General features: G+C 33.5%; 1 protein-coding gene across 12 annotated transcripts in view; it reads right to left on the bottom strand.

The window, feature by feature from the left end:
* The window catches only part of mtd (TLD domain-containing protein mustard), a 510,063-nt gene that overhangs the window by 246,131 nt on the left and 239,454 nt on the right, over positions 1 to 24,478 (bottom strand). For 11 of the 12 annotated variants that reach the window (XM_074129449.1, XM_074129444.1, XM_074129451.1 and 8 more), the window contains one exon: positions 3,474 to 3,554. The exons of the other annotated variant lie outside the window; for it this stretch is intronic. Coding sequence is in view for 10 of the 11 variants with exons in the window: in XM_074129444.1 (XP_073985545.1) it covers positions 3,474 to 3,554 (81 nt within the window). In the remaining variant the exon portion in view is untranslated. The remainder of the gene's footprint in view (positions 1 to 3,473; positions 3,555 to 24,478) is intronic. 12 annotated transcript variants of the gene reach the window in all.

The following is a 24,478-nucleotide window of genomic DNA, read 5'->3' as shown; positions in this document are numbered from 1 at the left end:
GTAGTAGTAGTAGTAGTAGTAGTAGTAGTAGTAGTAGTAGTAGTAGTAGTAGTAGTAGTAGTAGTAGTAGTAGTAGTAGTAGTAGTAGTAGTAGTAGTAGTAGTAGTAGTAGTAGTAGTAGTAGTAGTAGTAGTAGTAGTAGTAGTAGTAGTAGTAGTAGTAGTAGTAGTAGTAGTAGTAGTAGTAGTAGTAGTAGTAGTAGTAGTAGTAGTAGTAGTAGTAGTAGTAGTAGTAGTAGTAGTAGTAGTAGTAGTAGTAGTAGTAGTAGTAGTAGTAGTAGTAGTAGTAGTAGTAGTAGTAGTAGTAGTAGTAGTAGTAGTAGTAGTAGTAGTAGTAGTAGTAGTAGTAGTAGTAGTAGTAGTAGTAGTAGTAGTAGTAGTAGTAGTAGTAGTAGTAGTAGTAGTAGTAGTAGTAGTAGTAGTAGTAGTAGTAGTAGTAGTAGTAGTAGTAGTAGTAGTAGTAGTAGTAGTAGTAGTAGTAGTAGTAGTAGTAGTAGTAGTAGTAGTAGTAGTAGTAGTAGTAGTAGTAGTAGTAGTAGTAGTAGTAGTAGTAGTAGTAGTAGTAGTAGTAGTAGTAGTAGTAGTAGTAGTAGTAGTAGTAGTAGTAGTAGTAGTAGTAGTAGTAGTAGTAGTAGTAGTAGTAGTAGTAGTAGTAGTAGTAGTAGTAGTAGTAGTAGTAGTAGTAGTAGTAGTAGTAGTAGTAGTAGTAGTAGTAGTAGTAGTAGTAGTAGTAGTAGTAGTAGTAGTAGTAGTAGTAGTAGTAGTAGTAGTAGTAGTAGTAGTAGTAGTAGTAGTAGTAGTAGTAGTAGTAGTAGTAGTAGTAGTAGTAGTAGTAGTAGTAGTAGTAGTAGTAGTAGTAGTAGTAGTAGTAGTAGTAGTAGTAGTAGTAGTAGTAGTAGTAGTAGTAGTAGTAGTAGTAGTAGTAGTAGTAGTAGTAGTAGTAGTAGTAGTAGTAGTAGTAGTAGTAGTAGTAGTAGTAGTAGTAGTAGTAGTAGTAGTAGTAGTAGTAGTAGTAGTAGTAGTAGTAGTAGTAGTAGTAGTAGTAGTAGTAGTAGTAGTAGTAGTAGTAGTAGTAGTAGTAGTAGTAGTAGTAGTAGTAGTAGTAGTAGTAGTAGTAGTAGTAGTAGTAGTAGTAGTAGTAGTAGTAGTAGTAGTAGTAGTAGTAGTAGTAGTAGTAGTAGTAGTAGTAGTAGTAGTAGTAGTAGTAGTAGTAGTAGTAGTAGTAGTAGTAGTAGTAGTAGTAGTAGTAGTAGTAGTAGTAGTAGTAGTAGTAGTAGTAGTAGTAGTAGTAGTAGTAGTAGTAGTAGTAGTAGTAGTAGTAGTAGTAGTAGTAGTAGTAGTAGTAGTAGTAGTAGTAGTAGTAGTAGTAGTAGTAGTAGTAGTAGTAGTAGTAGTAGTAGTAGTAGTAGTAGTAGTAGTAGTAGTAGTAGTAGTAGTAGTAGTAGTAGTAGTAGTAGTAGTAGTAGTAGTAGTAGTAGTAGTAGTAGTAGTAGTAGTAGTAGTAGTAGTAGTAGTAGTAGTAGTAGTAGTAGTAGTAGTAGTAGTAGTAGTAGTAGTAGTAGTAGTAGTAGTAGTAGTAGTAGTAGTAGTAGTAGTAGTAGTAGTAGTAGTAGTAGTAGTAGTAGTAGTAGTAGTAGTAGTAGTAGTAGTAGTAGTAGTAGTAGTAGTAGTAGTAGTAGTAGTAGTAGTAGTAGTAGTAGTAGTAGTAGTAGTAGTAGTAGTAGTAGTAGTAGTAGTAGTAGTAGTAGTAGTAGTAGTAGTAGTAGTAGTAGTAGTAGTAGTAGTAGTAGTAGTAGTAGTAGTAGTAGTAGTAGTAGTAGTAGTAGTAGTAGTAGTAGTAGTAGTAGTAGTAGTAGTAGTAGTAGTAGTAGTAGTAGTAGTAGTAGTAGTAGTAGTAGTAGTAGTAGTAGTAGTAGTAGTAGTAGTAGTAGTAGTAGTAGTAGTAGTAGTAGTAGTAGTAGTAGTAGTAGTAGTAGTAGTAGTAGTAGTAGTAGTAGTAGTAGTAGTAGTAGTAGTAGTAGTAGTAGTAGTAGTAGTAGTAGTAGTAGTAGTAGTAGTAGTAGTAGTAGTAGTAGTAGTAGTAGTAGTAGTAGTAGTAGTAGTAGTAGTAGTAGTAGTAGTAGTAGTAGTAGTAGTAGTAGTAGTAGTAGTAGTAGTAGTAGTCTTTATTTAAAAATACATTACAATTATTAAGCATTTTACAATTTAATAATAAAGATTTTATCCCTGATCAATCGATCGTCGGAGGAGTCTATCTAATGGACATTAAACGAGAATGCAATTTAACTTCTTACATTTTAAGAATGAAAAAGAAAGAGAAATAAAAATATAATAAAATAATTACGTGTGTATACATTAGAAAATGAAAGCTATTTAATTATAAAAAAAAAAGTATAAAAGTATAAAAAGTATAAAAGTATAAAAAGTATAAAAGTATAAAAAGTATAAAAGTATAAAAAGTATAAAAGTATAAAAAGTATAAAAGTATAAAAAGTATAAAAGTATAAAAGTATAAAAAGTATAAAAGGATAAAAGTATATAAAGTATAAAAGTATAAAAAGTATAAAAGTATAAAAGTATAAAAAGTATAAAAGTATAAAAGTATAAAAAGTATAAAAGTATAAAAGTATAAAAAGTATAAAAAGTATAAAAGTATAAAAAGTATAGTATAAAAAGTGAAAAAATAAAAAATAATACTTATAGAAGATGAATTACATAGATTTCTTCTTTTTTTACATAGTCTAAAAGTGTTTTTTTAGACAAATATTGGGAACGAAAGTTCTCAAAAACTGAGAAATCGTATAAAAAATCAGAGACCTGACGGTAAATTAGCGATCCTAGTTCTTTTTTTTTTTTTTTTTTTTTTTGAGATTTTGAGAATTAGTCATGAGAGAAAGTCATATGAGTGGTCACTACAGAATTTTGACTTAACTAACGACAAAATTGTAAACCCCCCACTAGGAGACATCTTGAAGTAAAGTGACTATTTGATTTCTTGGGATGATGATTGCAAACAAAAAGTGCATTTTCTTTTCTGTTTTCTTCTTGAAACTGCAAAGCCTTTAGTCCTTGAAAAAGATGTTGAGCCCTATAAGAGAAGAGAACTCACGTGAGCCTTAAGGAGAGGAGCGTAGAAGGAGATACGATCATGCTAAGGAAGAGAATCAAAGCAGCTAGATGTAAGATGCTGTAGTAGGTTGGCTAAGAGCCCAGAAGATTAGAGAAGATCAAGGCTCAGACTGTAGAAACCTATTGTGAAGACGAAGTAAGATATATAATAAGCCTTATTACAACTTTATTTAATTTAAAAAAAAACCAACGTAATAATTAAAAGACGCTCTTCTTATTAAAGCGTACGTAATAAGGCGAATATTTTCTCTCTAGTAAAATGTCCACATTGAGGTAACATAAATAAAAATAAAGCAAAAACATAAATAAATAAATAAAATTAAAAAAAAATAAATATAAGATTACCTTAACCAGGGTATATGAGGTATATGTATTTCGGAAGCCCTTCTCGGTTGGGCAGGAATATCCTGTGAGGATCTCCTTGACCTAGAGTGCAATATAAAAGGAATTAGAGAGTGAAATAAATAAATCACAGAAAATAAAAAAATAAATACAAAAAAAATTAAAAAACACAAAAATAAATAAAAATGTAAGTTGAAGATTCACTAAGAATTAAAAAAAAAAAAATTAAATCATCCACAGATTAAATCTTTCAACTACAACGAATGACTGTGCAGATAAAGATCGCAAAATACTTATTTCCGCTTTTAATCCATACAGTTCTTGTGGATAAAGTTAATCCAATTTTGAAATCCTAACGTACTATTTATTAGCGGTTGGATAGAAATCCAAACAAATGGATGAGGGTGGTTTCCTCTGTGTGTGTAAGAATACCCACCCAAAATTTAAATTGTTCACTCTTAAATTAGCGTAAAAATATTGGTTATTTGCATATATTTATGTATCTATGTTGAAATATCAAAACTGAAAATAAAGAAATTTTAGCTGACGTATCGGAAATATTGTTCTCTATTCTCGGGGCTTGTAAATTGAGATATTTCCCGTACAAGAATTGTATTTTCATTTTTAAAATTAATTCAATATTGTTCTCTATTCTCAGGGCTTGTAAATTGAGATATTTCCCGTACAAGAATTGTATTTTCATTTTTAAAATTAATTCGATATTGTTCTCTATTCTCAGGGCTTGTAAATTGAGATATTTCCCGTAAAAGAATTGTATTTTCATTTTTAAAATTAATTCGATATTGTTCTCTATTCTCAGGGCTTGTAAATTGAGATATTTCCCGTAAAAGAATTGTATTTTCATTTTTAAAATTAATTCGATATTGTTCTCTATTCTCAGGGCTTGTAAATTGAGATATTTCCCGTACAAGAATTGTATTTTCATTTTTAAAATTAATTCGATATTGTTCTCTATTCTCGGGCTTGTAAATTGAGATATTTCCCGTACAAGAATTGTATTTTCATTTTTAAAATTAATTCGATATTGTTCTCTATTCTCAGGGCTTGTAAATTGAGATATTTCCCGTACAAGAATTGTATTTTCATTTTTAAAATTAATTCCTCCCCAAAAAAACAATATATGTAAATATTTCTTTTTATGGCTAAATCTAACAAAATATCTGTAAAACTTATGAATCGTTTCTGGACTAGTACAGTAGACATGTGGAGGGTGCCAATAAAAACGCGCTGGCTTCTAATTTGTAAAAGGTCTGCAGCTTTATTCAAATATTTTCTTTTTTTAATTTATTTCGTTATTTACAATCTGTATATACATAAATACAATAAGTAAATAGGGAGAATGAAGGATAAATGGATGCGTAAAAGGCATGAGAGAAACTACTCAGTGGTAGCACTCTCTACAGGATATGATTTTTAGGCCTTCAGACTGCGAGGAAGTCGCGGGGCCACTGGAGATTCAGTCGACGAGGAGGATTGTTAGGGATGCCAGAGGAGACGAGAGACAGACATTACGAGAGGATTAGAGCTAGCAGAGAAAGCAAGTATGGAATTTTGGGTATTTAGTCTTGGCTTGTTGGTCAATGAAGGGAATGTTGAGGTCGGTGTGAAGGGTAAGGTTAGTCACGTAGAAAGGAGGGTCAGCTGTCTGTCGGAGGAGTTTTGATTGAAATGCCTGTAAAGTCCGTACGATTGTAGGTTTGGCTGAACCCCACAGCTCTAGTCCGTAAGTCCACATAGGTTTGAGAATAGCGTTGAGTTGAATGGGTAATTTGAAGTCTGTAAAGCAGTTTCGTCATTGCTTGTCTTTTAAGTCTAATATGTGGGTTCCACGTGAGTCGTTTTTCTATGTAGAGCCCAAGGTAGCGCACCAGATCTGTGTACAAGGAAGAGGATTGCTGTTGAAGAGGACCAGGTGGACAGGAGCCCCGTCGGAGAGTAAACGTGGCAAGCTGGCCTTTCTGTGAGTTCATTTTAATCCGCCACTTCTTTGCCCAGGATTCTATTTTATGTAAGTGTGTCTGTAACTTGTAGGATGTGAACTTGTGGCCAGTATGGCTGTGTCGTCCGCATATGTACAGAGTAGTGTAGAGGGTTTTATTCAAATATAATTATGTAATAACACTTATGAAAACAGTTTGATGTAGCTAGACTGAGTAAAGAACAAATCACAGTTAGTGGTGAGTTACTGGCTGTGTACCTCCTAAATATGTTAAAGAGTAGCATTTCTGGTGAGTTACTAGCAGTGTACCTCCTAAATACGTCAAAGAGTAGCATTTCTGGTGAGTTACTAGCAGTGTACCTCCTAAATACGTCAAAGAGTAGCATTTCTTATCCCGAAAGTGGACCATTCTCTTAAGATGTAACCAGTGTTAAAATAACAGCTTTTTAAGTAGATTGGGCAAACCTCCAATACATTCAAGAATAATAATAATTAATAATAATAATAAAAGAATAATACTAATAATACTAATAATAATAATAACAAGTAATAAAATAATAATAATAATAGAATAAAGAATAATTCCACCCGATTAACAGACACAGAAGAAAGCATATATAAAAATCCACAGAAATAATTTACTATTTCTCCAGACAATTGTTGCTATGAAAATCGAATAAACAGAGAATTATATTTACGAAACGTTTGATAAAAAACATATGAACCAGCTGGTTACTAACAAAACTCTTGGTTGACCAGGCCAGGACCTTACTACGCAGTAGTGCCAACTTACAATGATAAATCGCTAACAATTTAAATATCAACAGATAATCAATTTTCCGCAGACTCTGTATCAACTCTCCGATAAGTTGAACTTTCAGATAAACTGCGCAACATTCCAACAAATGAAATCTTCCATTTAGAACTTATAAGCATTTTTTCAGAATGCTAACATGAATAAATATTTATAATTATTTAACTTAGCTAAATATTAATCTGAAATATACATTACATAATCTAAGGATGTTTTAAAAACGATAAAATAAATAAAAACTAAAAAAAGAAAATTTAAGAATTGGAAGTTTGACATTTCAGAACTGACATTGAAATTATGAAATTAAAAAATAAAGAACAAAGACAGCTCGAAATAAAACTAGATTACATAAATAATAATATTTTTTGCTTTCCACTTTTTTTTAAATGCACTTTTCGAAGATGACTAAACTGTTTACTGATTTAGCTTATTTGTCACTCCTTTATAGGGTGGTTATGATTGCCGGACAAGTAAGTGGAAGATCCCTGTTTCGAAGATTTTAGAAAATACGTTTTGAAGTACCCTGAATAAGTGTTTTTTTTTCACTAATTGGTTCAAAACATATTCTTCAAATACATCTTACTTGTTTAATATTAATACATAATATACGAGGGTCGTTTGAAAAGTCCGTGCAAAGTCAGAGAGATAGCACCACTGGCGCGTATCGAGGTTATGTTTAGTTAGTAGCATCTCTTGGAAGAACACACACCAAGTTTCAGCCAGATCGGTCTATTTCTTTGTGTTTGGCATTCGTTTGAATCGAGGAAGTCGAGTGATTTTCAAAAAATGGACGAAAAAGAATTTCGTGTGTTGATTAAACACTACTTTATGAAAGGCAAAACGCCTCAGGAGACTAAAGAGAAGCTTGATAAACATTATGGTGACTCTGCACTTTCGATTAGAATAGTTTATAAGTGGTTTCAAAATTTTCGGAGTGGCCATATGGGCACAAGTGACGCTGAACGTTCTGGACGCCCTGTTGAGGTTACTACGCCAGAAATCATTGATAAAATCCATGATATGGTGATGGATGACAGAAGAGTGAAGGTGCGTGAGATTGCTAGTGCTGTGGGCATCTCCAATGAACGGGTACATAATATTTTGCATCAACATTTGGACATGACAAAGCTATACGCAAGATGGGTGCCGCGATTGCTCACGCTTGACCAAAAACGAAATCGTGTGAAGTGTTGCAAGGACGGTTTGCAGCTGTTCCAGAAGAATCCGCAGGACTTTAAGCGTCGTTTCGTCACTGTGGATGAAACATGGATACATCACTACACTCCTGAGACCAAAGAACAATCTAAACAATGGGTTACCAAGGGGGAATCTGCGCCAAAAAAAGGCGAAGACCGTTCCTTCGGCCGGAAAGATTATGGCGACTGTCTTTTGGGATTCGCAAGGAATAATCCTCATCGACTATCTGGAAAAGGGTAAAACTATTACAGGTGCATATTATTCATCGTTATTGGACCGTTTGAAAACCGAGCTGCAAGAAAAACGCCCACAAAAAAGTCCTTTTCCATCACGACAACGCACCAGCTCACACCTCAGCAGTTGTGGTCGCAAAATTAATGGAAATAGGGTTCCAACTCGTTTCACATCCCCCCTATTCTCCAGACTTGGCTCCCTCGGACTACTATTTGTTCCCCAATATGAAGAAATGGCTGGCGGGAAAAAGATTTTATTCAAACGAGGAGGTGATTGCAGAAACGAATGGCTATTTTTCACACTTGGACAAATCCTATTATTCGGAAGGGATCAACAAACTAGAGCAGCGTTGGACGAAGTGTATAAGCCTAAAAGGAGACTATTTTGAAAAATAAAAAAGATTTACCCCCAAAAATTAAGTAGTTTTTATTTTTGCACGGACTTTTCAAACGACCCTCGTATGGTCAGAACATTAAAATAACAAAAAAAGAACTATATAATTTGATCTTCAACAGATGTAGACTCTAATCACTAAAAATAACTACGAGTGCATTACAATGAGTCATGTAGAGATAATGCATTTCTCTTTATATCACTGAACATCACTTCTTTTTTTTTAATTTGTGGAGAATGAAGTAGTAAACTTCTTTTATGATATTAATCATGTGATATGTAAATTTAATAATTCAATGAGTTTAAATTAAATAGAAATACTTGTGCGAAAAGTTAGCAATAATATTATTGCAGTACAGTAGAACAGAGCGCATGTAAATAATATATGCAAATAAAATGTAACAAGGTTTAATCCATTAATAGAGATATATATAAATATGTAGATTAAATTAGTTCTATCGACATTGTATTAATGCAGTCATTAAAAAAATAAAACTATAAAAAAGAATCACCACAAAAGCATTGAATTGAATATAATAACCTAAATGAAAACAAATTGGAATTGTGATGAAGTTCTATAAACTGCCAACAGATAGCAGTTAGGTTGCTAAGTTCAGGCACCACTGATACTAGTAATGGGCCTATTGGACTTTTATTATTTATTTATTTATTTTATTTTACTTTATGTTGAGGTTTTCTGAATAGAATATAATAAAACATTAGTCTGAAGGGGTTTTTGTGCGGCTAAATATCTGGATAATGTCTAAGTTAAAAATAAAATAAATAGAATACTAAACTTAATATTCTTTTCGTTGTTAAATACCATCTTGCTTCTGTTACTATGGTTTCGGCCCAAACAATTTCAAAAGTAATAAAGTCTTGGCTGAATTTATTATTTTTTATTTATTTATTTATTTTTTTTTTACAGATTTTTATTTGTTTTATTTATGTAATAATAAATTCTTCATCTTTTTCTTTGACATTTTTTATTTGATCCTGGTTTGTTTATTTATTTATCAGATTTTTCTTTTCTTTGTTTCAATTCCGAATTTTTTAAAACATAATAAATTCTTAGAATGGTCAATAAAATTTCCATTATTTTACATAAATGGTACATAAAATATAAGTTTTATCTAGACGAAAGTTGTATAACTTGTCAACTAAAAGGTTTAAAACATTTTTATCTGAATTGCCTTCCGCTAGCCACCTTTTTTTACATAATAGATGGTTGTCTAAATACTTCCTTCACTAATGCTGACCGATTTGTAAAACTTTTTATGTATGGGCGTCAGCAGTGAAAAAGCACATAATATATTTTTTGTGTGTTTAACTATTCATGTGCAAGTTTAACTCAGCTCTCTATGGGTTTGTCCATGTTTTGGGGGTACTTTTACGATTTAAAGATATTTTATTTGTATAAAAAGTAGGTTTTGTAGCTAATATTATTGGAGTTAGTTGCGCGATCATTTATACAGGGTGAACCAGTAAGTAGTAATGTCCATAGGCCTACTGTGTGTAGTACATCTAAAGTGGAGCTCAATTACGTATTGGCCAACTTCATATTTTCCACTGTTCTTGAGTGACGTCACTTTAAATTTTTTTTCTAAAATCATTACTTTTTTCCAATAAAAATGTTATTACTCAGAAAGTTTTAGTCCGAATTTGATTCTGATACTTATAAATAAACTTCCCTGATCTGTTAGACTTGGTCTTTAAAAATTTTCAATTGTACCCTATTTGAAACTAAGCAAATTAACCTTCGATTATCAACATAGCACTTGATTAAAATATTTCCTAACATTTTCTCAAATATTTTAGACAGATCAGAACTAAATGTTTAAAGTGTAATTTGTAACCTTTGGCTTCCTTATTTAAAGGCAGCCTACTTTAAAATTGACTATTGGCCCATCTAAAAGAGTTTTCAATGATTTAAATAACTTGATAAACTAACACTGTTTGAGTGCTCGTGAACACGTTTTCTTATAAAATAAACGTAATTTCTCATACGAAGATAAAAGGAATCCTGGGCGAATGATATACCGTTTGAAAGCCCATTAAACAAGGAAACTTTTATAAAAAGCGCCAGCACCTAGGTCTGATAATGATCACGTAAGGGCCTAATGAGTTTTCTTTAAAATTTCGATTACTTTTATTTTTCCAGTATCCAGGAGGAAGATTGAGGCTGTTTGGAGAATAACTTATGCTTCAAAATGATATCAATTTTTAGAAAAATTTATCTGTCTTTCTAACCGTGTCATCAGAATCGAATTCGGACTAAAACCTTCTGAGTAATAACATTTTTATTGGAAAAAAGTAATGATTTTAGAAAAAAAATTAAAGTGACGTCACTCAAGAACAGTGGAAAATATGAAGTTGGCCAATACGTCTTTGAACTCCACTTTAGATGTACTCGTACTACACACTGTAGGTCTATGGACAATACTTACTGCTTCACCCTGTATATTTTTCAATTTTTGATGTGAATTAATGATTTTAATTTAGTTTGAATTTATTTTTTGTTTATTTCTAAACTACTAGTGCAAGACAGGACGTGTAGGCAAATAAATCTATTATTATTATAGTGTACAAAACGTGACATCCATATTCAAAAGAAACTTTCAAGAGAAGCAAGCTTACTCCCTCCAGCCACCAAAAGTGTCATAAATAGAATTCTCCAGGGTGATGTTTAATGTCTATAAACAAACATTCTAAAATCGAAAACTTGTTTTACTGTATTTATTTTCACAACAATCTTCTGCAACAAGTGAAGCTGATATAACATGATAAATTCGTAAGTACCATTGGTGAAACTCCAAAAGAAGAACAGTTCTTTATTGTGCACTGGCACTTACTTCATTGAGAAGATCGCGTGGCCCACATGCGCTTCAACTGTCTTGGAGGATTACCTGGTAATTTTAACGTAACGGAATCTTACACCTTGCAAAACTTGCAGGAACAAGGAAATCTCGGTGCTGCGTAGAGTTCGATACAAAGTAAGGAGCATTAACGAGCGATTCGATAGAGTATTTTTGACTGGAAGTATTGGATAGGCCCCCAAAGTTAAGTATTATTGTAAGGATAAGACGTTTATTGTTTAATGAAACTTAGATCGTTTGTCAAGAAGTCTAGAGAGGTGTTTGTAACGTATGTTTAGTCCTTTCCGTTCGAGTCTAATATGCGGATTCCAGGTTAGGCGATTGTCCTACTTCATGAAGAGTCCTAGGTACTTAACACAACCTGTTGTGGGAAGAGGAGTGAGGTTTAGGTAAACCTCATTGTAATTACATTTGCTTCCATTGATTTTAATTATCCATTTCTTTAACCAAGGCTCAAGATATTCCATAAGGGGTAGAAGTGATCGATAGTGAAGGACCAGAATCGAAAACATAAATATCAATTTCCGACGCCCAACTCTTATGATTCTGTACGAATGGGTTTATCAATCTCGAATCCCCAGAAATTGAAAACCACCGCACTACAAACATGTAGATCTAGATTTAAAATTAAAAAAAAAAGTAATTGTTAAGGTAAAATTAGTTGTTTTTAGTGCATTTCGAGGAGCGATTGTTGAGGGAAGCAGTTTACGTGTCTCATTCAATGAAATTTGCAGTTTTAACATCTAGATAATGTTAATAAGAATTATGCATGATCTAAAATTCTGAATTTGAAAAGAAACAAAAAAAGTTTCGTTTTAGAAACAACGAGAAATATAATAGACGAAGACATAATATTCTACACCAACATCTGTGTGCTTAAATCTGTAGCAGAGCTAGCAAAGAAATACGAATGTATTTAAAAGTTATAGCCGATTAGAATGAATGGAAGAAAATGATTAGAGAAGGATTACGTGATTTTAATTTCGGTTAAGCTAGAAGGATGGCAGGAATACAGAGGAATGATCCATCTATTAGTTGTAGTTTATGTAAATAGTAGTATATACGAGGGTCGTTTGAAAAGTCCGTGCAAAAATAAAAACTACTTAATTTTTTGGGGTAACCTTTTTTTATTTTTCAACATAGTCTCCTTTTAGGCTTATACACTTCGTCCAACGCTGCTCTAGTTTGTTGATCCCTTCCGAATAATAGGATTTGTCCAAGTGTGAAAAATAGCCATTCGTTTCTGCAATCACCTCCTCGTTTGAATAAAATCTTTTTCCCGCCAGCCATTTCTTCATATTGGGGAACAAATAGTAGTCCGAGGGAGCCAAGTATCATGGATTTTATCAATGATTTCTGGAGTAGTAACCTCAACAGGGCGTCCAGAACGTTCAGCGTCACTTGTGCCCATATGGCCACTCCGAAAATTTTGAAACCACTTATAAACTGTTCTAATCGAAGGTGCAGAGTCACCATAATGTTTATCAAGCTTCTCTTTAGTCTCCTGAGGCGTTTTGCCTTTTATAAAGTAGTGTTTAATCAACACACGAAATTCTTTTTCGTCCATTTTTTGAAAATCACTCGACTTCCTCGATTCAAACGAATGCCAAACACAAAGAAATAGACCGATCTGGCTGAAACTTGGTGTGTGTTCTTCCAAGAGATGCTACTAACTAAACATAACCTCGATACGCGCCAGTAGTGCTATCTCTCTGACTTTGCACGGACTTTTCAAACGACCCTCGTAGTAGAGGGATGAATGAGTGAAGCGAATGTATTTACAAGTAAGAATGGAGAGTGAGTGATATTCTAGTGATATGCACCTAGACGATGCTGGCTGTATGGCGGAAGCCAATGCCAAAAAAAAAAAGGCAAAACAAATAAATAAATAAATAAAGCCGTGTAATTGACACTAGAATAGTTATTTAAAATTTGCGAAATTCTACGTCACAATCTGCACAATAACTTTGTGTTGTTCCAATTTTATTTAATAAAATCATCAGCAGAGATTTTTACGTCATAAATAACATTAAAATGTAAGAACATTTTTTGAAACTCTGGGATAAAATAATTCCATTGGGTAACAAATATAGTCATGCAACACCAGAACAAAATGAATTCTATCGTTAATTCCCAAGTCCAATACCTGATTTAACTAAGGGGTATAAAACATCATTAACGTGTCAACAACTTTGACACATTCCCGATTAAATTCGTGGAAGTGAATTGTAGTTATTTACCTCTAGACTCCCCCTCCGCACTTCCACACAACACCCTTCAAAAACCCACTGCCAACCAATACCTTGTTCTCCACGAAGGCTCCACAGATCTCCGCCTCCTGCTCTTGCCTTCCTGTAAACTCGTACTTCAGCCTAGGCTGTTAATTTCCGATATATCCTCTTTTCCTTTCTACCTAGCTGAACAATTAATTAGATACAACCTGCAGAGTGTGTAACACTAATATCTCACACAGCCTCCAACTAACTAACTAGTCCACCGCCTCCTAAACCTGTTTATCTAACATCATGTTATGACATCATTATAAAGTTTATGTTCAACCAGGGAAAAAAATGGCGAGGAAATTTTTTTATTACTCGAAAAATATTATATCAACAACAAAAAAATACTAGAATTAATTATTTTTTTTTTCTTCGTTTATTTGTGCTAAAATTATCAGCGGAACAATGATAACATTGAACAGTACGAAGAACACGAGTGGAGAAATTACCCAGTGATAACACAACTATACACTGAACTATTAGTAACTATTCAATAGAGAGGAGATCAAGAGGCCACTGCCTTTTCAGACATCTTTATTGGCTAGTCAGGAAGCATTTTAGAAGAAAGATTTTGAGTTGGAGGATTAGCAGGTTTATGGCGAAGTTTCCTGTAACGTGTTTTGGCGACTTGGGTGATAAAAGGAATCTGTTAAGATCTGTATCTATTACTACGGTTAGAACCGTAAAAAGGAGCGTTTACTAGGGATCTAAGTATTTTAGACTGTAGAGATTGAATTCTTTGGAGATTGTTGCGACTGGTTCAAACCCACAGCTCTTGTCCCATAAAACCCAGCTGATTTAAAATATTTAATATTTTTATTTATATTTTATCTATCACCTTAATCGCAGGTTATGTCCTCTACTATCCTTTAACAATGCCATTATCCTATCAGAGTCACCTAATAAGCAAAATATAATTTAGTGAAGTAAGTCTGCTGTTCACTAGTAAAGTCAGAAGAAAATTTATGAACGCATGAAAACGTAAAAAGGGAAAACCTCGGGAAGGTTAAAAAACCAGATTTAGTTTATTATACTCAAGACCATCCAGTCCTTTGTTTTAATAAATGAGTGCGGAAAGTGCAACAAAAATAAACATTTATTGCTTATACAACGCTTATGCAAAATTTCCGACAACGTTCGCCTAGATCATACTACAGTTAGTTATAAGCTATGCTTCTTTTCCGACAACGTTCGCCTAGATTAAACTACAGTTAGTTATAAGCTATGCTTCTTTTGTGTACAGATCCATAAATTAAGGAGAAATTGAGAGTTGAAATTTTTTTGATGTCATAACTCGTTCTGAAATTGCGCCCCTATCTCCCTTTGTAAACAACATATTAGTATGATATTTTGTCTCGATGAAAGATCCATAAATTGAAAAGATATTGAGAGTTGAAATTTTTTTGGGACATGGTTTGCTGCAAAATTGCGCTCCTATAGCTCGATCAATAAACAACAGACTATTGGTATGAAATTTTGTACTCTTATATTAGATATTCTTACCGAAATCGTAGGCCAAGAAGTCTTGCATAAGGGATACATTAAAATGACGTGATGATTGCTTTTATTTGATGATAAAACAAATTTATCCAGATTCTCCCACAACCATTACATTACTCTACATTCTTTAAAATCTTCAATTATTATTATTTTTGTTCTTTGCGTCAAAAATAACATTTTTTGCAGTCAGAGGACCTCCCAAAATGTGTATTTCAGGTGGAAAATTAATACTGAAAACCGATCACGAATTAGATAAAATTGTAACTTTGATCATAAATATCTCGGCAAATATTAGGGATATCGAAATGGGGTTAACGTCATTTTTCACAGTTTTTTATGTAGTTTTCATAATCATTATCAAAACTAATGGTCTTTATGAAACTCCAATCAGTTTTTTGGCCGTAACTCCGCTAAAAATGAAGATACGGCGTCGGGGGTGAAAAATTTGAAAACTAGACAAAAAAAAACATATAGTTTACTCCGTGGGTTTTTTCGGAATTCCGCTCTCCTAAAACGTTATTATCGATTGGTGCGGTTTAAATTGATCACCCTGTATAATTTTGAATAATATAGCGATTTGTGGAGTACTTAAGAAATTATGGTATTTATTCAGATATGGTTCCGGCGAAATTTCCTCTGATCAGTAATCAGTAATATGGGTTAATTAATAAATCTTTTTATTTTCTATGGTTGCAAATATCAAAAAATTTTGGAAATTTTTATAGGGGTATACGTGTATATATATATGTATATATATATATATATATATATATATATTTTAAATAAGGCCTTTTATCTTAAATATCTATTTGGTATTACTTTAGATTTGTATTTATTGGTAAACAAAAGCTCTATAAAATTCAAAGTCACAAGGTGAGCAAAAAGGAAAAAGGCTTAGCATTTCCTAGACGAAGAAATAAGGAACAACTATGCTTTAATTAAATAAAGGAAAAATTTAAAAAAAAAAATTATTTATGTACAAAAATTATAATTGGCAAAATGATAAAGGCAAGGTTGCACAGAGAGGTGGAGTTAACAAGATATTGTAAAAAGGGGCAAAAAAATATACCTCCTACATAAATTAATTTTAGCGCCAAAACTGGAAATCAGAAAACTTTCACTTGTCCCGCCAACTAGACCGGATATTTGAAAGACCTCTGACTAAAATACAGGAAGAGTTATTAAAACTGATAAACCAGTTAGTTTACTATTCTTAAAATTATGAACTTTTCAATAAAAATGTTTAATAAAAAACAAAAGTCTAACGGACATTACTTTTAAATTACCCTCGGTGATAATGAGTCCTGATCACGGGTCCGTCACCACAATGGGAAGCATGACTCTTTAAGGAAGACCATTACAATTGCATCGAAGAGCAGAAGAATCAAGAAAAAATACTACTGCTCTAGTTGCGTTTCATGAACACGACAACTCAGCTATAATTTATTGATCCAACAGTTAAGATATGAGTACAATGACTCCAATCAAGCATGGTAGGTAGACGAAGTAAAACGTTCTAGTGACGAAAGTTGTAACTCTTTCAAAAAGGAAACGTAACAGGATTTCGATGGCCGAGAGTTTCGTGTGCGAAGTCTTTGATATGTAAGAAGTTACAGATCTTGGCGGAATCGATCATATTGCATTCCGTAGGAATCATCACCATATTTATGAAACTCTCAAATATTCTACCAAAAAAAATTTTATTTGATCACTCTTTACTTGATGTTCATTTCTATGAAACAGACATCTTTATTAACTATTTGGTATGCTGTGTTCTAGCAACCAATCTAATTTGAGCACCATCCCATTTTTACACGCTAAGTAGGATAATTAGAGATGATATTCTTGTTCATTATTTTTGGTGACTGAATCATAGTTTCAATAGGATGAAAAATTAATGAGGAGGAGGATTTCAAACATATAATAATGGTATGTCCACGTTATGTAGTAGAAAGGAAACGAATGTTTCGACGACATATACAGGTATTTAGATGCACCATTTCGCTACGAAGACATAATATTCTCCACCAACATCTATGTGCTTAAATCTGTATTAGAGCTAGCAAAGAAATATGAATGTATTTAAAGGTTGTACCATGAATGCAAGAAAATGATTAGAGAAGGATTACGTGATTTTAATTTAGGTTAAGCTATAAGGATGGCAGGAATATAGAGTACTGATCCATCCATTAGTTGTAAGGTTTATTGTAAATAGTTGTATATAGTAGAGGGATGAATGTGTGAAGCGAATGTATTTACGTGATAAGTAAGAATGGAGAGTGAGTGATATTCTAGTGATAAGCACCTATGTTAGACCAGACGATGCTGGCTGTTTGGCGAAAGCCAATGCCAAAAAAAAGGCAAAAAAAAAAAAATTAAAGCCAGTTTCAGTCATTATAAACTTTATGCCGAGCTTTCGACCTAGGGACTAGGTCATCTTCAGGGCTGTGGAACATATTTACAGTGTGTTAACAATACTTATATTAAAATGAATCTGTATAATGTAACGAAATTTACAAAAATATTTACCTAATTTATAATATACTGTTTTACGTCATTAGAGGGTTGGTCAGTGCATTGGCAACACTGACTTCCTTACAACCACACACAGACCGATCACACTCAGTCCAAGACCAGACAAGACAGAAGACCCACCAACCCTCAATGACGTAAAACAGTATATTGTAAATTAGGTAAATATTTTTGTAAATTTTAGTTACATTATACATATTCATTGTAATATAATTAATTGGTAATATAATTGTTAACACACTGTAAATATGTTCCACAGCCCTGAAGATGACCTAGTCCCCTAGGTCGAAAGCTCGGCATAATAAAGTTGATCATGACTGAAACTGGCATTAATTTTTCATCCTATAGAGATATTCTGTTTTGACGGTTTGATGAATTGAAGTTGAAAAGCATGAAGCGGACTATAGCTTGCAAGTTTGAACCATTTACATCCTCTGCTGTAGTTCTTACAAGTACCTCATTCTCTACATAAATCTTATCATTACTCAGTGAATCCGTTTTAGTGGAAATCTGAATTTTACCATTTTTGTTTGGATTTTTTTCTATTCCTGAACTTTCTTCATGGTACATCCATTCTTAAAAGACCTATGATCGAATGTATTGCTTCGTGAAAGGGAGTTCGTTCCCCTAAAGAACCGGGATGAAGGTGTGTATATCCTTAGAATTCTTTCTGCTTCTAATTTTGGCCAAATTTTAGAAATTTAGGAAAGGAGTCGCGGTTGAATGGGTAGATTATACCCAATGAAAATTCTCTTTTTTTTAGAGCTTTGTTTCTTTTTGATCTTCTGGGTATGCCACGCTAAGAATATCTAGGAAGCGTTGGCAGCCGAGGCGTGGTAGAGACCCTAGCTTCTTGGGTAACTGGGAAGTTATTAGAGGGGAATGTACCCCAACCATAAACCTCTTGGGGTTCATCTTCTTCAGAAAATTTTGGGAGAGCAATGGGAAGAACGGTAAGGTGGCACCATCGACATTCATTGTAAACAATTGTCAAGTTCAACTTCAACTCCTTCAACTATTTGCTAAACCCAAGTAGTAAGCGCATCAACTACTTTTGGGTATTATGTGAACTTTAGAGGAGGGTCAATCGTGACATTAGCCTCGGATATCCACAGAAGTTGGCCCAAGATCTTTGACGATGTGGCTGGTCCACTCTCGCAAACACCTATAATCGTTTCAACATCATTTCGTTTCTTGAAAAGAAACGAATTATTACACCGATCTAAATACAGATCTGTAGCCCACCTGTAGAATTAGTGCCTGAAGGCCCAAAAATTGTCACTTTGCAAAGACTGCAGAACAGCCTAGGCTACAGCTAAAAGGCTATTTTACGATTCACTTTTAAAGCAGTGATTAAATATGATTTCAGACACACATCTGCGTGCAGGCTATCACCATAATATAGTTCATTGATAATCATCTCATTATACTTTTTTCTTTTTTTTTTGGTGTGATGAGTGAAATTCAGCGATGATTATATTGAATGAATGGAAGCCATAAGTACAGAGTAGAAGTTACCATGCAGTATGACAACTCTATATATAGTCACGGGCGACATGCACCACACAATACGAGAGCAAGGCTCGTGACCTTTATCTCAAGGTCAACAACCACAACACTCCTCCAGCTGTAGCAGCTTTTAAACACTTTCGCACATCTACTTCATTTCTCCGCTACATCTCTAAATTATATACTAAGAAAATATATATATATACGTATATATATCAAATTTTAGTATTAGCTGTATTCATTATTATTAGATAATACAGTATTTTATAGTATTTTTGAAAATGAATTCCTTCCCCCGTTATTCTATTATTATTATTCAAGGCAGTGGCACCTGGAACACCTTCTCAGTGTACTGCCGGCTCCCGGAATGTGTTCTCTCGTTGCACAGTCCAGAATCAATCATAAGACATTAGAGATACCAGAAAGGACAACAAGCCTACTTTCGAGTCCGGGATCACTAACTAGCATCCTTCTTTTCATGGGGAGATAGGGATTAATGTCAATGATTGACCATATTGGGGACAATTTTTAATCACGAATGATATTTTTTGATTATGATGACTAATAATACAATTAAAACAATTAGTTGTGGCTAATTCAATTGTGGACACCTATTTAGTCAGGACTACATAACTGTAAGTTAAAACTGTTCGGTAGGGCAGTTGTATAAGGGTTGGTCGTCAAAAAAAACTGCAAGGAAAATGTGTGACGTTTAAAACCATTGATTTTTGCCCACTCTAGACAACCTCCCTGGTGAGGATCTTCCAGAAAGATGACCTTCATAGTCCTCTTCTGGCCAGTAACCATTATCTCTGCCTGTAGAGTATGAGTAATGGCTCACAGGGGACCGAGTACTTTTTCTGGAGCATTTTGGAGGTGATTAGACATGCCAAGATTTGTTCAGGAAAGTCCCAAGAAGACTTCATTGGCTCAATCAAATTTCCTAGGGCAGGATGTTGTTTGTATCTTTGATTTTCATCTGTCATAGCCATGCATGTTTTTTTTTTCTTTTTTTTGGCATTGGCTTTCGCCATACAGCCAGCATCGTCTAGACGCTTATCACTAGAATGTCACTCACTCTCCATTCTTACTTATAAATACATTCGCTTCACACATTCATCCCTCTACTATATACAACTATTTACAATAAACTACAACTAATGGATGGATCAGTACTCTGTATTCCTGCCATCCTTATAGCTTAACAGAAATTAAAATCACCGTAATCCTTCTCTAATCATTTTCTTCCATTCATTCTAATCGGCTATTTCTTTTAAATACATTCATATTTCTTTGCTAGCTCTGCTACAGATTTAAGCACATAGATGTTGGTGGAGAATATAATGTCTTCGTAGCGAAATGGTGCATCTAAATACCTGTATAAGTCGTCCAACATTCGTTTTCTTTATACTGCATAACGTGGACATATCATTATTATATGTTTGAAATCCTCCTCCTCATTGCAATCTACGCAAAGAGGAGAGGACCTTTTGTTGATCCTGTGTAGATACGATCCGCACACCGCGAGGTTCGCTCTCAGCCTGCTTATTGTCGTAACAACCCATTTATTAGTGACAGTTCCCTTAAACCATGGTTGTCTAGGTAACTGATCTGCCATAGTTTTATAGAATCTCCCTTTATTGCCATTACTGTAATCTGTCTGCCATTTTCATAGTGCTGCTTTTGCAATTGTACACATGCATGTTTATTGTATCTCTGACTAGTAACGAACTCACATACATCATCAGAGATTAATCAGTATATGCTTAATAAAGAAATTCGATCCTCCAGTCCCAAACCCAACTATGCGCAGTGATGTTAGGGAAAAACGACTGGGGAAGAACCATATTTCAGCTCATTCGCCTTGACTGCACCGTAATCTCAGTGGACCCTAGATGCAAGTCATCCTGTATCCTTCCAATCAAACAAACTGCCTACAATGCAATGTGCAGATCATCATGTTACTGTTTGCCTAAATCGCCAACTGGCAGACTCTGCATCAACTGCAATGGAGAGCGTAGTGCTGACATTTTTTTTTCCTTGCAGAAATGGAATCAGTACAATTAGGTGTTGTTCTGCTTAAATTCGCTGGCCCTTCGGGTAAAATACCACTCCTGCTTTACAATTCTAAAACATTGTACGAACAATAAACGCACAGTACCCTTAAACAATTACTATGTTCCATTATTTTTACAAAATGTTTGACGATTCATTGAACCTTTTGAATAGTAGATATAACATAACATGTAACCTCCCTTACTAAGTCAGCAAGAGTAGTGTGACGGTAATTGAAGTAGAAATCTCTGCACAAAAGTGATTAATTCTCTTCTGATAATGGATGATACTCCGAAACCAGTCAAGGATACAAGAAATATGCTTGGCTGCCACAGATAAAATGAAAGATATTATCCAGAACTGCGGTCTTGTCCATATTTTCAACAGTTCTTGTAGTAGTTCGTTGCTTTTTGGAACTTAGGAACCATGTAGAACAGGATTTCATTCTTTATTACATTTTATTCCTTAAATATATCTATCTTGTCCAAATTATCAATTGCCAGCCTGATAAAATTCTACGTGCAATGTTAGCTGATATTGCCATAGAAATTATGGTATCCCAAGACTCTTGTCTCTGTACAGAACATGAACCCACATCCTCAACCTTACCTGTCCAATTAGAGTATCTTCTTGACAATGTCTTATACAACTTGTAGATAATTTTAGTACACATTTTTTTCCTTTGACTTATTAGCGACTAGAGGTAATTCTGAGTGGTTTTCTCAGTCATAATTACACGACTTGTGACTTAACCCTTTACAGCTCCGAAACTAGTCAAGGATTCAAGAAATTGGCTTGCAGAGACAGATAAAATTAAAGATATTATCCAGCACTGAGGACCTATCCACATTTTTGACCAATTATGTAAATTCCAATTTAGAAAAATTGTGAAATTTTCATAACTAGAAGTACCAAAACGAATTTAAAAAATTCAAGATCTTGAATTGATTTAAAGAACTTCAGATAAAAAAAAAGTTCAAAAAAACAACTATTATCAAAAATTCTAAAAAAACTATATTTGCATAAAATAGGCATTTATATTTAAATATTGAGCATCAAAAAAGAAAAAAATTACCAAATTTTTAAGAGAGAAATAATTTAAACACAAATAATAGTAAAGTTGAAAAGTCTTTTTAGTGGCGAAAATAAAGATAAATACAGACGGAGGATTTCGCTCAGCTTGACACTCAAAGAAAATGGAGATAGAAAAAAGAAGAAGAAGTAAAGACCAGTTCCAAAGGTCAAGCTCGGGGCGCTGGGGCCCCTCCTGAACCAAACCAGTTTCCACCTGTGTTCAACCATAAAAAGAGAGCTTTTTACGATGCTCACTATTACTGGACAAAGTAGACAACTTTTATACGCTATATATTTATTTCTGTGATTTTTTTTTTATTGTTTTTATATTATAAATTCCGTTCACATAATCAATAAATTTCATAAATGGTGATCTAAAATAAAAACTTTCAGAGATATATCAGGTTTATAAGAATTGTTACTGAAAAGTGTCTTGAATTACAATTCGATGTAGCTTGAGACAGCCAAAACTGTCTATTACCGTATCGAACAAGGCAACTCTAAGTTCAGATCAGTCCTGCACAAAATTGGCGATAAATGGAGGCCAACAGGGGGGGGCCCAGAGAAAATCGGGGGGTGTTGAAGCGGTTTAGAGGGGCTCATTTCTGTTTTTCTAATATTTTAAACTAAAATCAAAACCTGATGTAGTACACTACATAGATTATTTAGTGGTTTTGTTAATTTTGGCTACAAAAGCCAATCCCACAATTGTACCCTGGGATTGTGGTCAACAATTTTTTTGATAGCCTTCCCATTGACATGTTTGTGTTGAACGTGGGTTTAGTGCTATGACAACGCTGCTAACTAGAAAGAGAAATCGTTTACATTTTACCGAACGCGGTGACTTACGGCTGTTTTTTTGAGTAAATTCGAGCCTGATATTAACCAAACTTGTTAAAAATAATCAGATCCATCCCTTCGCATTAGATTAGTCATAAAATTTAAATTGAAATGTTTTGTTTTAATTCGAATAAAAGTTGAATTTGAATTTATAAAGTTGCCTTGTTATTGCTCTTATTAGAACAGTCTCATTTAAAATGTAAGTTTGAACTTAGAAACAGGATAAGACTCATATGGCACGCTATAATTAAGTTAAAGTAATGTGGTAAAGCTAAAAATTTTAGGGGGCGTTAGAAAATAATTGATTCTCAGAGTGGAGGCGGTAGTCGAAATTAGTTTGGAAACCTCTGGTCTAGATGTTCTCTCATCATGGTAAACACGACTGTTCGAATACTGAGCTGTTAGAACAAGGTTCCTTGCTAGAGGAAAACTAACAGCAGTTAGCTGGATTCGAAGCCGCCATATCCAGAGCTCTAAACACTAAAGCTAATCCCTTGCATAGGTATTTTCATTATTTTTAAATTTAAGACGTCTTTTAGCAGACGGAGTATTTTTTTTTTGTGTATTGTAGGCTTCCGGACAATGTTCTCTCGTTACAGAAAACGCTGACAACGGACAGAGAGCTTCAAAGTAGTTTCTATACAATCTAAGGGCTAGCAGGATAGTAATATTTATTATTTAAAGTCAGCATAGCCTGTCCCCTACCTCACCAAAAACCATATAATTTTATACCCATTGGTCTAAAATCACCAATTAATGTAAGAGCCACTTTATTTGGACCCCAACTTTAAACAAGAAAAAATTAGTAAAAACTGTCTACTAACTATTTAGCAGAATTATCAGCCATTATTGAAGGATAAATACATCGGGAACGGAGTATGTGGCAAATGTGACTGTTTGAAATAAAGAAGAAAAAAAAAAAAATCCCAAATTTTGTACAAAACAAAAAAATGCAGGCATGCACAAAAATGAGATCAAAGAGTATTTCACCGCACAGAAGATACCCTCATAAGAATTCTTAACGGTGCATATTTCGGACAGAGAAAAACAAATTAACAGATCAACATTTAGACTTTCCTTAATAATTTAGAGACAAACGAAATTTAAATCTAGCGAACAATCTAGCCATAACATTTTAGTTATTTTCAAACTAAGCGTTCCTATAGTGAATGCCATTTCAACTTATATGAAACTAATGGCCGAACTAGGGCAAAAGTTAAAAAAATAAATAGATAATTTAGTAATTACCACAAAGATAAAAAATTTTTTTTTTCTTCATAAATATCGTCATTCGACTGTCCACCATAAATGAATAAAACCACCATTTCTGGTTACTACGTTTCACCACGCTATTAATTTAAGGATAAAAATCTATTTTATCAGCAAAGTTTTTTTCCCCTCTATTTGCGAACTATAAATGCCAAGAACACAATGTTTAAATCGTTCTGAAGGACATATTTAATTAATTATATGTCTATACATACTCGTAAATCTTACATAGATTATTCAGTAAATAAGGAATTTAACATTTAATTGTTTCTAACATAGTTAAGAATTTTCATCTTCTGAATTGAAATATTCAATTCTTCTGTTCAAAAAAAGAAATGGTGCGACACCAAGGAAAAGTTAGCCCATGTGAAGTTATAAAAATAAAAAAAAATAGAAAAATGTAAATAAAAGGTCACTTTTACAACAAACAATCAACAAACTTGAGTTTACCAAGAAAGATACTCGTATCTTAGATT

This window comes from Rhodnius prolixus, unplaced genomic scaffold (assembly GCF_049639745.1).
Source record: "Rhodnius prolixus isolate KJV_2025 unplaced genomic scaffold, Rpr scaffold_9, whole genome shotgun sequence".
Taxonomy (NCBI): Eukaryota; Metazoa; Arthropoda; class Insecta; order Hemiptera; family Reduviidae; genus Rhodnius; species Rhodnius prolixus.
The sequence above is the reverse complement of the archived record's forward strand: the minus strand, read 5'-3'. Positions and strand labels throughout refer to the sequence as shown.